Here is an 18,480-nt window from a genome sequence, read left to right as displayed (position 1 = left end):
CCGCTCATTTGATATAATCATGCAATCAAACATTGGATGAGTTATGATTTGATTTACAAATGCCCTTATTTGGGGGTGGTCTTTCAATTTTACCCCTCAAATTGTTGGTCTATAATTTTTTCTTTCGGCACTTTAAGTGGCCGAAAATACCCCTGAGATTCTGAGTTCGAATCCCAGCAGAGTATAAAAAAAAAAAATAGCAAGATAGAATTTCGTAGCAAATTAGGCCTATTCGAGTAAAAGTTAGGCCTTACTTCTGTAGAATCCAGTAGAGTAAAAAAAAAATCTGCCTTATAAGGCAGAATTTGCACAGAATTTTTAGCCTTGCCTTGCCATTTTTTTTTTTTACTGAGCAGGGTTCGAACCCGGAATTTCAAGGTATTTTCGGCTATTATTTTAAGCGAAGGACAAAAATTAAAGACCAGCAATTTGAGGGACAAAAATTAAAGACCAGCGCCGTTGAAGGCCAATCTGCAAAAAAATGTTTATCAACTCGACCAACTTTAACAAGCCCAAATGTAGCCCAACACGTATCTAATGTCTAATACCTCTATTCGTCTTCATTCTAAATTTTTAGCACAAACATTATTGGAGTGCCAGGGGGAAAAGAACTTAAAAAGGCAACAAAAACGTTTGTTATCTTGATAATGATTGTCTAGGTACTATGTATTCTAAGCAAGTCAATCTGTGTAATAAAAACGTTCATAGTATAAAAAAAATTCATAGTCTTTTCGAACAAAAAAAAGAAGCAACAATAACAAGAGAGAAGAGGGTTTCAAGACTTCCAAACTCTTATACGCATTTCCCTTTTAAGTATTTTCTCTTTGGCACGAAACTTCTTACGTATTCTTTCAAAAAATTCTTTCTGGTCTGTTTAATTATATAATGAGCATTGCCTAAAACACAATGTTTTGCGCTGTAATTAAATGAACAAACTTAAATACGTATCAGATTGAGGAAATAGATGAACATCAAAGGTCAATAAATTGTCTTACATCTTCAACCACTTTCTTCGCAGCACATTTAATACCATGTCCTTTCTCATCTGCAAAGTCACAGCCTAAACTGGACACTATTACTAGTACTAAGGCAACTGCATGTGTAAATAGATAATCTTTTATAGGATTATTTCATCCGTTACGGCTGTTAGTATCTTGTACATTAGATAATTCTGCCAAAGCAGATATCGAGTAATTTAATCTACCGAGGCTGAGGTAAACAAAAAATAATGTAGAAGATACTAACAAAAAATAATTGCTTCTTACCTGAATTTGTATAAAGCTTCAGGAGCAAATTGATGAAATAATATCAAGTTTCAACAACCCAAATTACTCTTTTTTTTTTTTTTTTTTTGTGTGTGTGTGTGTATGTAAGTCGTAAGAGAATAATTGACACCAGCAAAAGTAGGTACCAGTTACTGAGACAAATTAAGGCCTCCATAATCAGTTAGCTGGCAAGTCATGAATTTTGCTGCATTTAACTCTGCTCAACTAACCACCTTTTCCCCACCTCATTTGCTTTTTCTTAGCACATTGTGGACTTAGTTTTTAGCTAAATTTGATCCATTCATATATATATATACACACAATAACATCACTTCGCTGGGATTTTATAGAAAGCTATTTTTTCTCAATTCAATTGTATATTCTTTATATATCAGGGAAGAATGTCAAGTTATACGGTGAAAGTTGAAGAAAGCCGACCAGCTGCTGATGGAAAGCCATCAGCAGGACCTGTTTACAGGAGCATTTATGCTAAAGATGGTCTCATGGAAATGCCTACTCGTTTTGAGTCACCTTGGGACTTCTTTAGGTAATTAAACTACTTCCACTCGAATTACCAGGTTGTTATTTCCCTTTTTTTTGGTTCTTTTTTGTGCATTTTCGATTTTGTAATGTGAGTTTCCTAGAGCATTTGTGGACTCAAACTCGGATAAAAGGAGGATTCCAGTAGGTTGACAATTGGCGTAAAAATAGTATGATTAAGATGAATCCTCTGAATTGATTATAATGGTTTGTATGGCCTACTTTGGGATTGAAGCTTAGTTGATTGATTGATGTGAGTCTTTTAACATTTGTGTTGTAGTGACCCAAATTGGACTGGAATGTTGTCACTTTTATATGGTTTTGAACGATACTCGCCTCGATCTAGTTTTAGGAATTCAGTAGTATGAGACAGACCTGTTCCTGTTATGGTTCCCAATGTCGGGCCTCATATTATATTATCATGCTCCAAAATTGACACCCCTTTGCTTAAAAATCACATGATGTAGATTGATAATTATTTTATTATTATATATATATATATATATATATATTGAATTCCTTTGGCTTCTTTGTAGTTTGATTTCTCTTAGTGAAAATTCTAGCCGATAAATATCCGTTTTTCTTACTTTCTGACATCATTACATGCGCATTGTAAAACATCAAAATTTTCCTCGCAGTGAATCAGTTAAGAAGAATCCCAAAAATCAACTGCTTGGCCGCCGTCAGGTTGTCGACAAAAAGGTACATTTTCTGCAGTGTTCATTTGTTGAGATAAGTCTAAGCATAACTGTAAATGATCTTTAAGAACTTACTATAAATTCGACATACAATGCAAACTGTTGGGGCTTTTGAGCAATTCCTCATTCTTTGAAAGGGACAAGCTCAGCTTAATCCCAGATTGTGAAATAGTATGTTGGTTTAAATTGCTTACATTGTTAGACTAAAAAAATAAAAAAAAATAAAAAACTTTTCCATTTAGCAGACCATTTGGAACAAACAAACTAGTATAGACAGATTGATGAAAATGGAAAAAAATAAAAATAATTATAAAAAGAAAAGAATGAAAAAGGGAAGAAAAGAATGAATTTGAGCATTGTTTACAGGCAGGTCCCTATAATTGGTTGACATATGAGGGGGTTTATGATACCACAGTTAAGATTGGTTCAGCCATCCGAAGCCGTGGTGTTAATCCGGTGAGTTCTATCCCTTGTTATCAGATTAACCTCAAAATTTACTACGAGTTTTGAAGATAATCCACACATTTAGGCTAAATTACATCTAAAGTATAATTACATCTAAAGTATACTTCTGTTTACTCAGGGAGACAGATGTGGCATCTATGGTGTGAACTCTCCTGAGTGGATAATGGCAATGGAGGTATACATTTGCTTCGTGAATAATTTATTTGCTCACAAAACAAAGAAATATGTTTTACCTTCAGTTTACTATTACATTTGGAGAGATAATTTTGTTTGTTGATTTGATCACAGGCTTGTAACAGCCAAGCAATTTCATATGTACCACTCTATGATTCTCTTGGTATCTTGCTCTCGATCTCTCTATCCTCACCCCCTTTTGAAAAAAAAAAAAGTTCTCCAACTGTTTTCCGCAAGAGCATAATTGTAGATACGTTCTTTGAACTTGCCTGAATTGCAGGTGCAAATGCAGTGGAATTTATCATAAACCACGCTGAAGTTTCAATAGTTTTTGCCCAAGAAAGCAAGATACCAGCTGTATATTCTCTTTTCCTTATCCCCAACGTCATATTTTTTCGTTCTTATTCGTGAACTGCAAATTACATTGTACAATAGCACTGAGATAATGAGGACTAAAGTGATAGTACCGAAAGTGCTACGTGGACTTTCATTGAACTGTTCATTATGTTCTTTCAATGAATTACCTAATGCTTAATACTTCTGATATTCAAAGTTACCTAATCATTGAATTCTTTTGCAGATCTTATCATGCTTGTCAAAGTGCAATTCTTACCTAAAAAGTAGGTCAAACTATTAACTTTCCCCATTAAGCTGGTATTTGCGGTTCAGTGAGAGTAACTTGTATATCTTTTCTTAAGCTATCGTGAGCTTCGGAAACATTACCAGCATGCAGAAAAGTGAAGCAGAGGAACATGGAGTAGGTTGCTTCTCATGGGAAGAGTTTGTTCAAATGGTAAAAGGCAATATGTTAATGCAGATGTCATATTCATTGATCTGCCTTGTGATAACTAGTTGTTCCTCCCTTCACTTAAGCGTTGTGTCACTCTACGCAGGGAAGCTTGGATCATGAACTTCCTCAGAAACAGAAGACTGATATTTGCACAATTATGTACACTAGCGGAACTACTGGAGAACCAAAAGGTGTCATTCTGACTAATGGGGCCTTCATGGGAGAAGTTCTGTCGATGGATCAACTTCTCGTTGAAACAGACAAAGAGGTAAGTTTGAGTTATTATTTGCAATTTAACCACTATCATCAATGTTTGTGTTTAGTTAGTGTCTTTTCTTGATGCATCACAAGCAATTATTTTGAGCTATCTTGAACTGAAGACATCATATCATCTGAAAAGCTTGAGAGGAATTGTTATTTAACCGCTCACTTTTAATCTCCTGAGTAAGATTTTCATTCTATATGCCTACATATTTCACGAACTTGCCCGAAGTTCTAAGTTGAGTAGTCCTGTTTGGCTTTATTCAGATAATAAATCTTCTGCAGGTTTATATTATTATCTATCTTATTTCATTGGTGCAAAGAGAGCTTGTGATCTCAGTCTTATCAATTTGTTTTAATCTCAGGGAACAGGGGAGGACGTGTACTTTTCGTTCCTTCCACTGGCTCATATATTTGATCAAATAATTGAAACATATTGCATATACAGGGGTGCTTCAATAGGATTTTGGCAAGGCGTAAGATAGCTTTTGTTAAGCTTTTTTTTTTGTTTGTTTTTTGTTTTTTGTTTTTTTCAACTGTAAACTTGTTGTGTCTTAAAGGCCAATTGATTTAATTAGATGTTTGCATCTGAATAACAGGACGTTAGATACTTGATTGAGGATCTTCTGGTATTAAAGCCGACTATATTCTGTGGAGTTCCAAGAATTTATGACCGGTTATACACAGGTTTATAATCTACTATTCAATTAACAAAGTTCAGGCTTAATATTTGATATCAATAAATTTTTGCGTAAAGGATAGTCTCGTGTTGTTCCGATTGCAATTACTATTAATTTTTGTCTTTGATTGTGGGCAATTCAGGTGTGATGGAAAAAATTGAAGCTGGAGGCACAGTAAAGAAGCTACTTTTCCAGTACGCATACAACTAGTACGTCCTCGTATAACCTTTTTTGTACTTTAGATCAGCATCATTTGAATCGATCCCTTTATTCAAATCATATATTAAGCATTACTATACTTATATATTTTACAGCAAATTAAGGAATATGGAGAAAGGACTCAGACAAGACGAAGCAGCTCCGCGCTTTGACAGGCTGGTTTTTGACAAGGTAAGCTATCTGATTCCCAGCATTTACCTGGTCCATAATATGGTTAACCTTAATTGTATATATATTTTCACTCCAGATTAAACTAGCATTTGGTGGACGAGTTCGTCTTATGCTTTCTGGAGCTGCTCCTTTGCCCAAGCACGTCGAAGAATTTCTAAGGGTGACATGTTGCTGTTCTTTATCACAAGGATATGGTATTGAATACTACTAGTGCCAAATTTACTATAGTAAACTTACCAGGAGTATCTTTACATAATTTGTGGAAGTATGTATTATTGCTTTCAAATCCTAAAATCCATTTTCTTCAATGTTAGGTCTCACTGAAAGTTGTGGAGGATGTTTTGCATCCATAGCCAATGTATACCCCATGATAGGAACTGTTGGCGTTCCAACGACTACAATTGAGGCAAGACTTGAGTCCGTGCCAGAAATGGGATATGACGCGCTTGCAAGCGTGCCACGTGGAGAAATTTGTCTGAGGGGAAAAACCTTGTTTTCGGGGTACCATAAACGAGAAGATCTTACAAAATCAGTACTTGTGGATGGATGGTTTCATACAGGTAAGAAAAACTTAAGAATTACCACCAGTGAGTAACATCTTTCAGCTATATGAATGAAGTTGCAACGCAATTATCAATGACCTGATAGTTAATATAATTGATCTTGAGCTGTGCTGTATTGATTTTGTGCAAAGAAATATTGAGCATAGGGAAAAATTTCAGGTGACATTGGTGAGTGGCAACCAGACGGAGCAATGAAAATCATTGACCGGAAAAAGAATATATTTAAGCTCTCCCAAGGGGAGTATGTGGCTGTGGAAAACATTGAAGGTGTATACTCCAGATGCCCACTTGTTACTTCAGTAAGCCAAAAAACTTCTCTCATTTTTTCCCCTAATTTATCAGATTATAGTATTGTTGATGGAAAAATGGTTTCTCTGATTCCAAAACGAGACACGAGTTTTATTAGGAAACTTTGCAGTTTTAGAGTTGGGACGCGACAGGAACAACTTTTCTAATAAGAATTGCAAGATGTATAAACTATAAAATCCTCAGTCTTAAGAGAGTCTCTAAACAACAACAGCAACAACTATATGTGAATTGCAAGCAATTTGGGTCAGCTATATAAATTCTCACTGACCATGTTGCTCCATTCAAGCTCATTTTAGAATTATTCTAAGTGAAAATAATAAAAAAAAATTGAACGTTATCATGGATTATCCTATGTTCCTTGTAATACCATGTCAGTTTTCGCGATTTCCTTCTCACTCATCATCTGGTCCACAGATTTGGATATATGGAAGCAGTTTTGAGTCCTTTTTAGTGGCTGTGGTTGTTCCAGAAAGAAAGCCACTCGAGGATTGGGCCTCGAGTAATCAAGAAACCGGAGATTTTTCATCTCTATGCAATAACTCGAAAGCAAGGAAGTACATTCTGGATGAACTCAACAGCACTGCTAGGAAACACCAGGTACGTACCAATTTGATTCTATGTATATTTCTTTCTAGTTCTTATTCTGATCTGAAAAATACTTCCACAGCTTCGAGGCTATGAAATGTTGCGTGCAGTTCATTTGGAGCCAATTCCTTTTGACATTGAGAGAGATTTAGTTACCCCCACATTCAAACTCAAAAGGCCACAGCTGCTCAACTATTACAAGGTATACAAATTTGGATTTTTAAAATTGAATTTTACCCGTTGTAGCAGTGAAATCACAAGACTTTACCCATTAAAATATTGTAGTTCGTTATAGTGGTGACTTTATTGTTATAGTTGGTAAAGTGCAGTGTCAATAAATGATTTGTGAGTAAGCTTATCAATGACAATACGTGAAATCAACCACCAGATTAGCTGCTAAGATTTGTATGGCGTCACTTGATAGTGTTACATGTTATGTTTGTAGGATATTATTGATCGACTGTACAAAGAAGCAAAGCAAACAAAGCTGACTGGAAGTGCTGATCGATTGACAAGCTTCAGATGATTCTTTCGGAAGTTCAAAGCTCCTATCAAGTGCACATTACTGATAATCTACATTTAGAATTGATACATCATGAGAAAGAACCGATATATGTATTTTCTCGATGCTTTCCCTTATTTTATGTATATATGAACTTCATCAAGATTACCAAATAATGAAAATTAGTATCTACACGTTCAGAGTCTACAAAATCTGAATGTGTTATATCATTTGCCAAAGGATATAAAGAACAGAGTAATGTTTTATGACCACATTGCGTCCCCTTGTGACTTGTGAGTGGAGTATTTCAAACTAGGCTTCTAGTTTATTGGGTCTTTTGCCCCTTCAACCATATAAATATAAATTCTTGAATTACAGGTTATCGAATTGCTAAAGCTCGAACCTGTTCAGGCTACATAAATTCACTGAAATGATTCAAGTTTTTAGTAGTAACTTAGTCCTGATAACTTTTGTTGGATACTACTCGTGGAGGTGTGATATTTGGCACAAATATCAGGTTTTGTGTCGTATTATAGCTTCTTCTTATGACTTTTATTGCTCACTTCATGACGTAACCGTCGTATTTGAATTTATGTCGTTATATTTCATGTGTATAGGTACGATGACGATAAACGATGGAAACTGTGCTGGAAATGATTGGAATTCGTAGCATATGTCGATTGGCTGAGGTGACGAGTCGAAGACCGCAAAGGACGAACTAAAAGGAGAGCTAAGCAACTGAAGGGACCTCGCTTTCCTTCCGCATCGCGGAAGGATCGCGAGAAGCCTCAAAACTTCAGGTCATCGATCCGCATCGCGTGAAGAAAGCGGAACAACCAAACTCAGTCGTCAGTGTTGCGCGATCCCTCCGCATCGCGTGAAAAAAGCGAGAACCTGCAGAACATTGCGCGATCCTTCCGCATCGCGGAAGGAAAGCGGGGATCTGCGGATGTTTTCCCGATTAGACTAGGATTTGGATTCCTTATCTATTATTTTTACCCTAGCCTATATATAGACGTTTTAATAGCTGAGAACGGGGTGCTGGGATTATTCAAGGATTTGTAAGCTACCGTTCTCCTTTTTCTTTCTCTAGGTTTATTTTCTTTTTCATCTTTCTTCAACCCTAGTTTATTCATGGCTTCTTTTGTCTATGATCGAACCATGAGTAGCTAATCTCCTAATTCTAGGGTTGTGGCGAAAGACTTAAAAGTTGATGTGATGACAATTATTATCTATTGATTTTTCATATTGTGGGTTACTTATTTATTCTTGATTTCAATTGTTTGATTATCTGGCCAATAGTTAGACACTATCTGTGGTGCGTGGATTGAACTTGAAAAAGGAAATTCACGTACGTAATAAGAATAAATAGAGTTTGTTCGATTTAATCGTTTCGCTACTGAGGATAGAGATATACCCTTTAGCCCTACTTAGTTGAATACGGAGAGATAAATGCTGTTAGAACCCGTATTTGTGTACAGTGGAATAATCCGGATTTAATTATGATAAGTTAAGGACAAAAAAATTATTTCGGGATACAAAGTCGGGATTCTTGACCTTCGATTTTATTTTGAGATATATGTGGTGCATGAATTTATTGGTATGGAACAATTAGAAAAATTTGGGACCAAAAGTGATAAAAATTGGAAGATAAAAATTATCCACAATTTCCATGGTTGGCCCACACAAATGGTGTTCAATTTTAATTGGTCCACCACATTGTGTGGGCCACAAACAATAAGAGATATTATGGGGACTTAAAAAGATGACCTTAAGTCATCTCCTCACCATTCTATACTTAGCAAAAAAACAAAAAAAACAAAACAAAAGTGGAAGAACCAAGGGGGAGCTCACGGCTAGGAGCAAGAAAACCAACCCCCATTTCTTTGCCTTCAAAAATTAATTTCTTGGTGTTAACCCACTATATTGAAGTCCCTAAGTAGCGTGGAAGAGTTGTTTGGGTCATCTAACCATTCATTGTATCCAATTGCAAACCCTAGGCTATTGTAAGGTTGAAGAAGAAAAGGTAAGATTTGATTTTGTTTTTGCGTTATGAAGGTTATATCCATGTTGTAGTATGTTATAATGGAGGAAAATCATGAAATATGAAATGTTGGAGGTGAGTTGTGTATGTGGAGCTTGAGCCGTGTAAATGGGTGTTGTTGTGTTGTGATTGAAATTATGAATTAATGCCTAGTTAGTTGATTATGATCATTGTAAGGTGAAGAACAATTGAGAATCATCCATATATGTATATGTGTAGTGTTAGCCGAAAATGGGTCACCTTATGTGCCAAGAATTGAATTAGTATCGCTTATTGTTTAGCCGTCGTCGCCATGAATTCTATGTTGGAAATGAAAGTTTATTGACTCAAATTGATGTTGTAAATATTGCGGACTGATTTGGAAGTTGTTGTACATTTAATGTAAATTGTGTATTGATGAAAATAGCATTGTTAGAATGTAAATTGTAGATACGAACCATGATTTGGAAATGAAGAAAAAGTTAGGGGGGCTGTTTCGGGTAGCTTGGGAAAATTTATGGATTGTTGGAAAAATTGTATAAATTGCTTAGAATGTCCTGAAATGTTTTTGGTATGGGTTCGGGTTAGTATGTGAGCGTATAAGCGTCGATTTTGGCTTGAAGGTAAGTCGTCGAATTGAATTTATGAAAGTTGATGAATGATGGAAAAGAGAGCTATTATTGTTGTATTACCTTTCGGATTGATTATTAATGTTGTTAGGTTGGTTGTTGTTGTTGTTGTTGATTGATACGGCCGAGTTAAATTCTCGGGGTAGCCTATTTACAGGGGAAATGCTGCCCAAATTTCTGTAGAATTAAGGGCGAAATTGGAATTTAATGCCCAAAAAGTCTTTAGCTAATGTTTGGCATTTTATGGCTTGTTTATAGATCGTGGGCAGCCCGAATCATAGGTTGGATTTATCTTGAGTTTGGATCGTATTGGAGAGCGTTTGAGGTATGTAAAGTAATCTTCCTTCTTCGGCATGCCTTAGTTAAAATAGGCTATGATATAAGCCTCGAGGAAACTCTATTCTCACAATCCGAGCATGTTTATGAATCGCATTTGTTCTTTGGCATCCTTGCCTTGTCATGGCAAAACATTGATCCTTATGTTCTTGGAATCCATAACTTGTAAAGATTACATGAAAGCTGATTTTTGTTTTAAAGTTCATTCTTTAGCGATTCCAAAACTTCAAACGCTCATAATTTCCTCAGAAAAGCTCGGATTGCTTTGAAATTTTCGTAGGAGTTTGTATGATATAAAATGAGTATGTTTTTCATAGGCGGGCTCAGTTCGGGCCTATACTCGTCCGTGGGTCCCGCGACGCCCTTTTGGTAATTTCGGTAACTTTGGGGGAAAAAAAATGTTGTAATTATTGTTCCGATTTCAAATATGACTATTTTACTTATCATTTGGATTTATGATGATGATTTTATGCATATGATTCCTCACTACTCCGCTCGTGCCCTATGATATCGTTCGCCGGTTCCCGGGCCGGTTCTGTTGTCGTGCGCTTTGTGATACATTCCGGTGTTATGTTGTGATTATGGTTCACCGTGCTCCTCGCTCGAGGGCCGGGTTCCACTTATGTTTGGCGTTATGCTGTGTTTGGCGTTATGCTGTGTTGTGATGTGTGATGGGGATTCGGAGATTTGAAACTTTCTGGTGTTATGCTGTGTTGTGGCGCCATCGACAGGCGGGCGACCATATTTTCCTGTGCCCTATGCATAATTTATACTTTGGAAATAAACATTTTGATATTTTTTTTTTGATATGTATTATTTTCTATATATCTGATTCGATTATTATTCAGATTTATTTCTGTACCTTCTTCTTTGCATACTCAGTACATATTTCGTACTGACCCCCTTCTCCGGGGGCTGCGTTTCATGCCCGCAGGTACAGACGCACAGCCTGGTGATCCACCTGTTTAGGACACCCTTTCTGCTATTCGGAGTGCTCCTCTCTTTCCGGAGCTTATACTTTTGGTATATATATTTTTATTAGTGCATTTGTATATATTCGTTCATGGGTACGGTGGGGCCCTGTCATGTCATATGATTCTGTCGGTCTGTGGACATGTTTGTGGGTTAGGGTCTTTCTGTATGGATGTATGTACATGTTTGGGCGATCCCATACGCCGAGGCGGCCGGTCCGCATATGTTGTTTGGGCGATCCTATACGCCGAGGCGGCCGGTCCGCATATGTTTATATATTGCTTGGTTAGCCCTGTGTGACTTTTGTTGGTATTTTCTGCGTGCAGGGTATATTGGATAGTCCGTAAAACAAAGGAAACTCTGCCGAAATTTTTCTGGAAATTACCTAAATTTGAAATAAAGCCTTGTCGGCTTCCGCCATATACTAGAATGAGTTGATAGAATTTGAGATAATATTTGATAGATGGGTTCGGGTGCCCAGATCGGGCACTAGTCACGGCCTACGGGGTTGGGTCGTGACAGAAGTGGTATCAGAGCGGTTTGTCCTCGGAGTGTCCACAGATCGTGTCTAGTAGAGTCTTGTTTATCGGTGTGTTGTGCACCACATCTATAAACTGGAGGCTACATGACATTTAGGATGTTGTCTTTTCTTCTGATCTTAGATCGTGCGATAGAACTGTGCTATTAGGATGATTCTGTTTTGATCTGTTGTTGTTTTTCTTTCAGTGATGCCTCCGAAAAAGGCGACGGCCGCCCAGAAGAAAAAGGGCGTAGTAGGAGAGACCAGCCGGGCTCAGAAGGGTACTCGGACCCTTGCTCAGATGATGCGTGATATTACGTCCCGGCAGCCGACTCTGCTACGTCTTCATCGTCAGAGGAGTCTGGAGTAGCTTCACCATTAGCTCCAGGGGCCCCAGCTCCTGCGCCTCTAGCTCCTCAGCCAGGGGCGGAGGACAGGACACTGAGAGAGGCTGTGCAGTTATTGACCACTCTGGTAGCGGGACAGGCTCGCAGACGCGGGCGGAGAGATGATGATGATGACGATAGGCGTGACAGCCTGAGGGTTCGAGAGTTTCTATTATGTGGCCTTCCAGAGTTTTACGGGTCTAAGCCCGACGAGGACCCCCATGACTTTATTCGGGGGGTGCGGCGTTCACTAGATTTGGTCAGGGCTTCAGAGACTGAGTTTGTTAAGTTGGCTTCGCATAGACTACGGGATGTCGCTGCTCACTGGTATGAGTCCTGGGAGCTATCTAGGGGTGAGGGTGCTTCCCCAGCTACTTGGGACGAGTTCGTGGCTGCTTTTACCCGCCACTTTTTGCCCCCAGAGTTACGGCGGGCGCGGGTTGACCGATTTTTACATCTGCAGCAGAGGGGTCGGAGTGTTCGTGAGTATAATATGGAGTTTGATTCTCTGGCCCGGTACGCACCTGCCATAGTAGCAGATATGGCCGATCGGATGCACAGATACGTGATGGGGTTAGACCGCTACTTGATTGATGGTTGTATGGCGGTGGCATTGCAGACAGACATGGATATTGCCCGACTACAGGCTTATGCTCTGGGTATGGAGGACCGACATAGAGCTGATTATTCCAGCAGAGATCGGGACAGGAGGCCGCCCAAGAGGGCCAGATCCGCAGGCTATTCTGGAGATTTCCGAGGCAGACAGCCTCAGCAGCAGCAGCAGAGCAGATATCCTTCTCAGTCATCACGGGGTACACCCCCACAGTTTACCGGCAGGAGATCTGAGGGTGCCGGATATTCAGGGGCAGGCCCGAGCTCCAGGGCTTCAGGTTCACAGTTGGACAGAGGTTCCAGCAGTTAGATGAGGCCACCCAGACCTTTGTGTTCCTACTGTGGGAGACAGCACCCGGGAGAGTGTTTCTGAGCTACGGGTGCATGCTTTGTTTGCGGCCGTCAGGGCCATCAGATGAGAGACTGTCCGGCTAGCGGTGGTACAGGCAGTTCAGCTCAGTCTACCGGGTCAGCCGGTGGTTCATCTTCAGCCTCGGTGGCGATGCGCTCTGCGGGGCGAGGTACTCCAGCACCAGCAGGCCGCGGCAGGGGTCGTGGCGGAGCTTCGGGTTCTAGCGGTCCTTCGAACCGCATTTATGCCTTAGCCAGCAGACAGGACCAGGAGGTTTCGCCTAATGTCGTCACAGGTATATTACTGGTTTTCTCTCGTGATGTGTATGCATTGATTGATCCTGGTTCTACATTATCATTTATATCTCCACTCGTTGCTGATAAAATTGGGATAGAATCCGAACCGATAGAGCCTTTTGAGGTAGCTACACCAGTAGGGGATTCTGTTATAGCCAGTCAGATTTATAGAGATTGTTCCGTGATTATCTGTGGCCGCTGCACTAAGGCGGATTTGGTAGAGTTAGATATATGATCGAGTTTGACGTGATTATGGGTATGGATTGGCTAGCTTCTTGCTATGCTAATGTTGATTGTCAAAAGAAGATAGTCCGATTCCAATTCCCAGGGGAGCCAGTTATAGAGTGGGCAGGTAATACAGTATCGCCGAGGGGTAAGTTTATTTCATACCTCAAGGCTGAGAAAATGATCAGAAAGGGGTATATTTATCATCTGGTCCGTGTTCATGATTTAGAGGCAGAGGCACCGACTCTTCAGTCAGTCCCAGTGGTTAATGAATTTGTAGATGTATTCCCAGATGAGCTTCCGGGTCTTCCTCCCGAACGGGAGATAGAGTTTGCTATTGATCTGTTGCCAGACACTCAGCCTATCTCTATTTCTCCGTACAGAATGGCACCTGCAGAATTGAAAGAATTGAAAGAGCAGCTGAGAGATTTATTGGAGAAGGGTTTCATTCGGCCTAGTGCGTCACCCTGGGGAGCTCCGGTATTATTTGTGAGGAAGAAAGACGGCTCGCTGCGGATGTGCATTGATTATCGGCAGTTGAATAAGGTAACCATCAAGAATAAATATCCCCTCCCCAGGATTGATGATTTGTTTGATCAGCTGCAGGGTGCCAGGTACTTCTCGAAGATAGACCTGCGATCGGGTTACCATCAGGTACGGGTACGAGAGGCTGATATTCCCAAGACAGCATTCAGGACCCGATATGGGCACTATGAGTTCAGAGTTATGTCTTTTGGGCTGACAAATGCCCCAGCAGTATTTATGGACCTGATGAATCGGGTATTCAGACCGTTCTTGGATATGTTTGTGATCGTATTTATCGATGATATTCTGGTTTATTCTCGGTCAGAGGCAGAGCATGCGGACCATTTGAGGACGGTACTTGGCACACTTCGGCACCAGGAATTATATGCTAAATTTTCTAAGTGTGAATTCTGGTTATCTTCAGTGGCATTTCTGGGACATATTATTGGGGCTGATGGCGTCCGGGTGGATACCCAGAAGATCGAGGCTGTAAAGAATTGGCCTAGACCTACGACGCCGACAGAGGTGCGTAGCTTTCTGGGATTGGCTGGTTATTGTCGGAGATTCGTGGAGAAGTTTGCTTCCATTTCAGCGCCTTTGACAAGGCTGACTCAGAAGGGAGCTAAGTTTCAGTGGTCAGATGCTTGCGAGCGTAGCTTCCAGTTGCTGAAAGAGAAGTTGACTACGGCTCCAGTCCTGACTCTTCCGGAGGGTCCAGATGGGTATGTGATTTATTGTGATTGTTGACACCCAATTTTGTCCCTCTTTTATCTAATTTACTCGAGCTTTCTAAGTTTGCTGACGAGCTAAATACTTTATTTTCACTACTATTAATATCGCTACTTTTATTTTTCAACATTATAAGTATTACTTTACCACAAATTTTAAATGATTCGTCATCATTTCATTTTTTCGGGTTTGGACTCGTTAAATTAATTATAGAACAACACGTTGTTAAATCCTTATTTTTTTAAAATATTAATTATTAATTGTCTTCATATAGTATATATTGTACTAGTTGTTAAATTAGAAGCCCAACAATAATAAAATAGAGGATGAAGGACCAACAATTTTCAGTCAAATTAATGACTTAAAATACAATGTTATTCCCCTACCCAAATAATCAGCCCACATTTTAAATACCCAGCCCATTACCCATCGAAATAAATCAGCCCACCACTCCATATTTGATTATTTTCGGACCAGCCCACATATTTTATCCGACCCGGTCCAGCCCACTTATTCTTTTTGCCCTAAATCTCTTCCTCTCTCTTTCTCTTACTCTTTTCCGCCTCTCTCTCTCTTTCTCTTCTTTCTTCATTTCCTCCGCCTCATCTCCCTCTCTCTCTATACTCTCCCTTCCCCACACCACGCTCCCCTACCCCACCTCACTCCTCTCTCTACCCTACCTACGCTCCCCCCGCTCCTCTCTTTCCCTTTTTTTTTCATCACCGCCGCTACCCCACTCAACGCCGCCGCTCCCCACTCCCGACCCTACCTTACGCTCCTCCACTCACGGACGAACCCACTCCTCACGCTCCTCTCTTTCCCTTTCATCATCACCACCGCTCCTCTCTATGAATCAAAAACCCTATAAATAATCCTAGTTGAATCAGGAAAAGGGGGAGGGGGCTGAAAACGAAAACCTCACAAAACACAAGTTTTAATCAACAAAGCCAGCGAACAATTACTCTATTTTCCTTTCATTTTCTGTTTAAAACTTTAAGTTTCTTTAATCGATTTCGAGTTCGTCGCGTTCGAGTGTAGATTCGAGACCTCGTCGATCCCCACTTCACTGTACCACAAAAAGGTAATGACGTCTTCTGTTTAGTTTCTTTAGCTGATAATGTTGTGTTGAAGTCATGTTTGGACTTGAAATTGTGTATATTCTGCTGCTGTTCAGATTTATTGTCTTGTTAAATTTCTGTTAACATAGAGAAATCATGTTTTAATGCCTTGTTATGACCAGTCGTGATTCAAAAAAAAAACCTGTTTGCATTTCTTATTTCGTGTAGCTGTTATAGTCGTTGGATGATTTAATTTAATCTGGGAGTCTGATTTATGTGTAAGGGTTAAAAGGCGATACAAATAGATATCATGAATTCGCGTATGTAGCGCTGTCCCTCTTTTGCTCTATTTTATTCGAGATAATGTATTCGGTCATGAATGTAATTTACCTGGGTTTAGATGTGACGAAATGATTATACGACATATCGGTATTCGTTGTTGATTTTATTTGGTCTGCAAGATCATGGTCGCCTGTTTAAAATGATAGGATTAATGTCGAAACGACTAGTTTGGGATTTCAGTTAGTTTACCATGTCATTGCTGCAATACTAGTTTCAAAGGCCTGCATTTTTCTACATCCCTTTAGAATTCGTTTAAATTGATAGGATTCATGCTGAATATACCCATTTACAAATATGAATATCCCTGTTGATGCAGCTGTTTTGGTATGAATTGATGTTGGTTATTGGTTCAATCCATGTTTGGTTAAGTTCTAGTATGCATATGCTGTTCTCGTGGATAATCTGATTCTCTTTTGTTTGTTTAATAACAGCAGTATAGACCTGAGTTTTAAGCATAAATTATTATCCTGGTGTATGCTAAGCAGTTGGGACCAAAGGAATATGTTACAAATAATTCATTAAGCTTCAACTCTTGTCTTAGCAGTTTAGAGAGAATACAATGATATATGGTTATTTAAGCCCAATCCTGGTGGTATAATCTGTTAACAAGAATGCTACAGACTGAAATATATGACGATATGGTTGTGCTGTTTGTTTGAATATCTCAAATCCGTCTTGTGCTATTAAGTAATGTATGAAAGGTATGTTGTTGAAATTAGCAAAGGAACAAGTTTGAGGCTGCAACAAATTGAGTAGAGTTAAAGAATATTAGTCATATTATTCAAAGTTTATGACCAACTTGCTTGCGTTATATACCTGCTAACATTGTTTGTGTCTCGGATTTAGAGGACTTAAACCTTTCATTGCATATGACCTTTGTCTCATCCTCATTAGTGTTAAATATGCATATATATTGTGGAAAATGATATGCAAACATGCTGCATATGTCTTGCCCAGAATGAAAAAATAAAAAAAAAATCCAAGTGTACGATGTTTGATCCCTTTCCCTTTCCCCTGTATGTGCATACGTTTCTTCTTCAGAAAATCCTTGCTTGCTGCCTTAAATACATTGTATGAACCTGCAAAGGGATTGTTTCCCTTTGAGTTATCAAAACCAAACACCTCTGTCCCTTTTGGCTGCTGCTTTATTGTTGGGTTTGTGAGCCACATTTGATAAAATAGCTACTGCTGAACTTTGGTATAAACAACGATACTTTGGTCATTACTTTTAGCCAGCTGCTGTTGCCATTTTCTTGACTGTTGCTATACTACAAATAGCTATTGCATCTGTGTGTTAATCCAGTACCTGTGTCGAGAAAGATGTGGTTATACTTGGCCGCTATGTGGATATTACTTACGTTCGATAAAACAGTTGATGTTTTTGCTGCTACTTATAGCTGTGCTAATTGCTACGTTTGGAATTACGCTAGTGGTCGTTGTGTATCGCTTATTTGCCCATTTCTTCACATGTCACTTAGTTCCAGTTGCAAGTTCTTATATTTTAGGCTGAATATATCTTGGCACATGTTAATCATCTCTTAAGTTTCCCAGATATGATGATTTTTGTACATTATAGGAATTATACCCTCGCACTAATTTCTTCTCCTTTCTTTTGCATGACATCGGGGATTGTGAGGAGTCTCGAATGAGACTCAACTTTGCTGCAAGATCGAACAATCATGCTACCTCCTCTCGAGTCAACCCACTCTAAAAAAAGGGGATAATTCTGGGCCAAAGCCCATCACATTGGCAGCGAATAGCAGCAGTCCAAAAGGATTGAGCCAAACAGTAGTTTAGTCGCGGCAGTCCTAAAAATGGATTGAGCCCCTTTAATTTCTTTGCTCTTCTATTTTATCGTTGTGTATTTAATCTTTGTTGTATGACTAATTCTTTTGTTTGTTAATCTAGATGAACTTTAGCAAATTAGTGGAGTTTAGATGAATAATGGGTAGTCAATTTAAGGAAACTAATAATAATCAATTCCATGAAGTTTCATTTTTAATTATTTATAGAATCTATAATATTTACTTTTGGTATAATTGATTTTCAATAGCAAATTCATATTTTGAGTCAAAGGAATCATAATTTATGTTTTACTATTTAGAAGTGTCACAAATCTCACACTACATTAGCGTATTCTAAGAAAAAATAAAAAGCAAACTAACTCAACGAATAATTCTTTCACTTTAGTTTCTTTCCAACACTTAGAAATATGTATTTGTCTAGAACAACCTTCAAAGCTTTTACTAAATA

At 38.9% G+C, this 18,480-nt stretch overlaps 1 protein-coding gene across 4 annotated transcripts; it reads left to right on the top strand.

Annotated features, from left to right (window-relative positions):
* The first annotated feature begins 1,559 nt into the window (after positions 1-1,559).
* On the top strand, positions 1,560-8,480 carry LOC132599126 (probable CoA ligase CCL6). 4 transcript variants are annotated; one of them, XM_060312349.1, is made up of 21 exons: positions 1,561-1,812; positions 2,444-2,507; positions 2,870-2,959; positions 3,087-3,143; positions 3,257-3,305; positions 3,423-3,499; positions 3,723-3,762; positions 3,841-3,935; positions 4,036-4,200; positions 4,559-4,669; positions 4,793-4,880; positions 5,016-5,082; positions 5,188-5,263; positions 5,340-5,457; positions 5,578-5,823; positions 5,986-6,125; positions 6,550-6,732; positions 6,803-6,922; positions 7,166-7,515; positions 7,601-7,739; positions 7,840-8,480. In XM_060312349.1, exons 1-19 carry the CDS (start codon positions 1,667-1,669, stop codon positions 7,244-7,246), a joined length of 2,013 nt encoding a protein of 670 aa, XP_060168332.1. In that variant the 5' UTR covers positions 1,561-1,666; the 3' UTR covers positions 7,247-7,515; positions 7,601-7,739; positions 7,840-8,480. The 4 variants fall into 4 exon arrangements, with proteins under 4 accessions (XP_060168333.1, XP_060168335.1, XP_060168332.1 ...); XM_060312350.1 differs by lacking the exon at positions 7,601-7,739 and having other exon boundaries at positions 1,560-1,812; positions 7,166-7,335; XM_060312352.1 differs by having other exon boundaries at positions 1,560-1,812; positions 7,166-7,335; positions 7,601-8,480.
* The last annotated feature ends 10,000 nt before the right edge of the window (positions 8,481-18,480 follow it).

The sequence above is a fragment of the Lycium barbarum genome, chromosome 6 (genome assembly GCF_019175385.1).
Source record: "Lycium barbarum isolate Lr01 chromosome 6, ASM1917538v2, whole genome shotgun sequence".
NCBI lineage: Eukaryota > Viridiplantae > Streptophyta > Magnoliopsida > Solanales > Solanaceae > Lycium > Lycium barbarum.
Note: the sequence above shows the minus strand (reverse complement) of the source record. Positions and strands in the feature narration are given on the sequence as shown.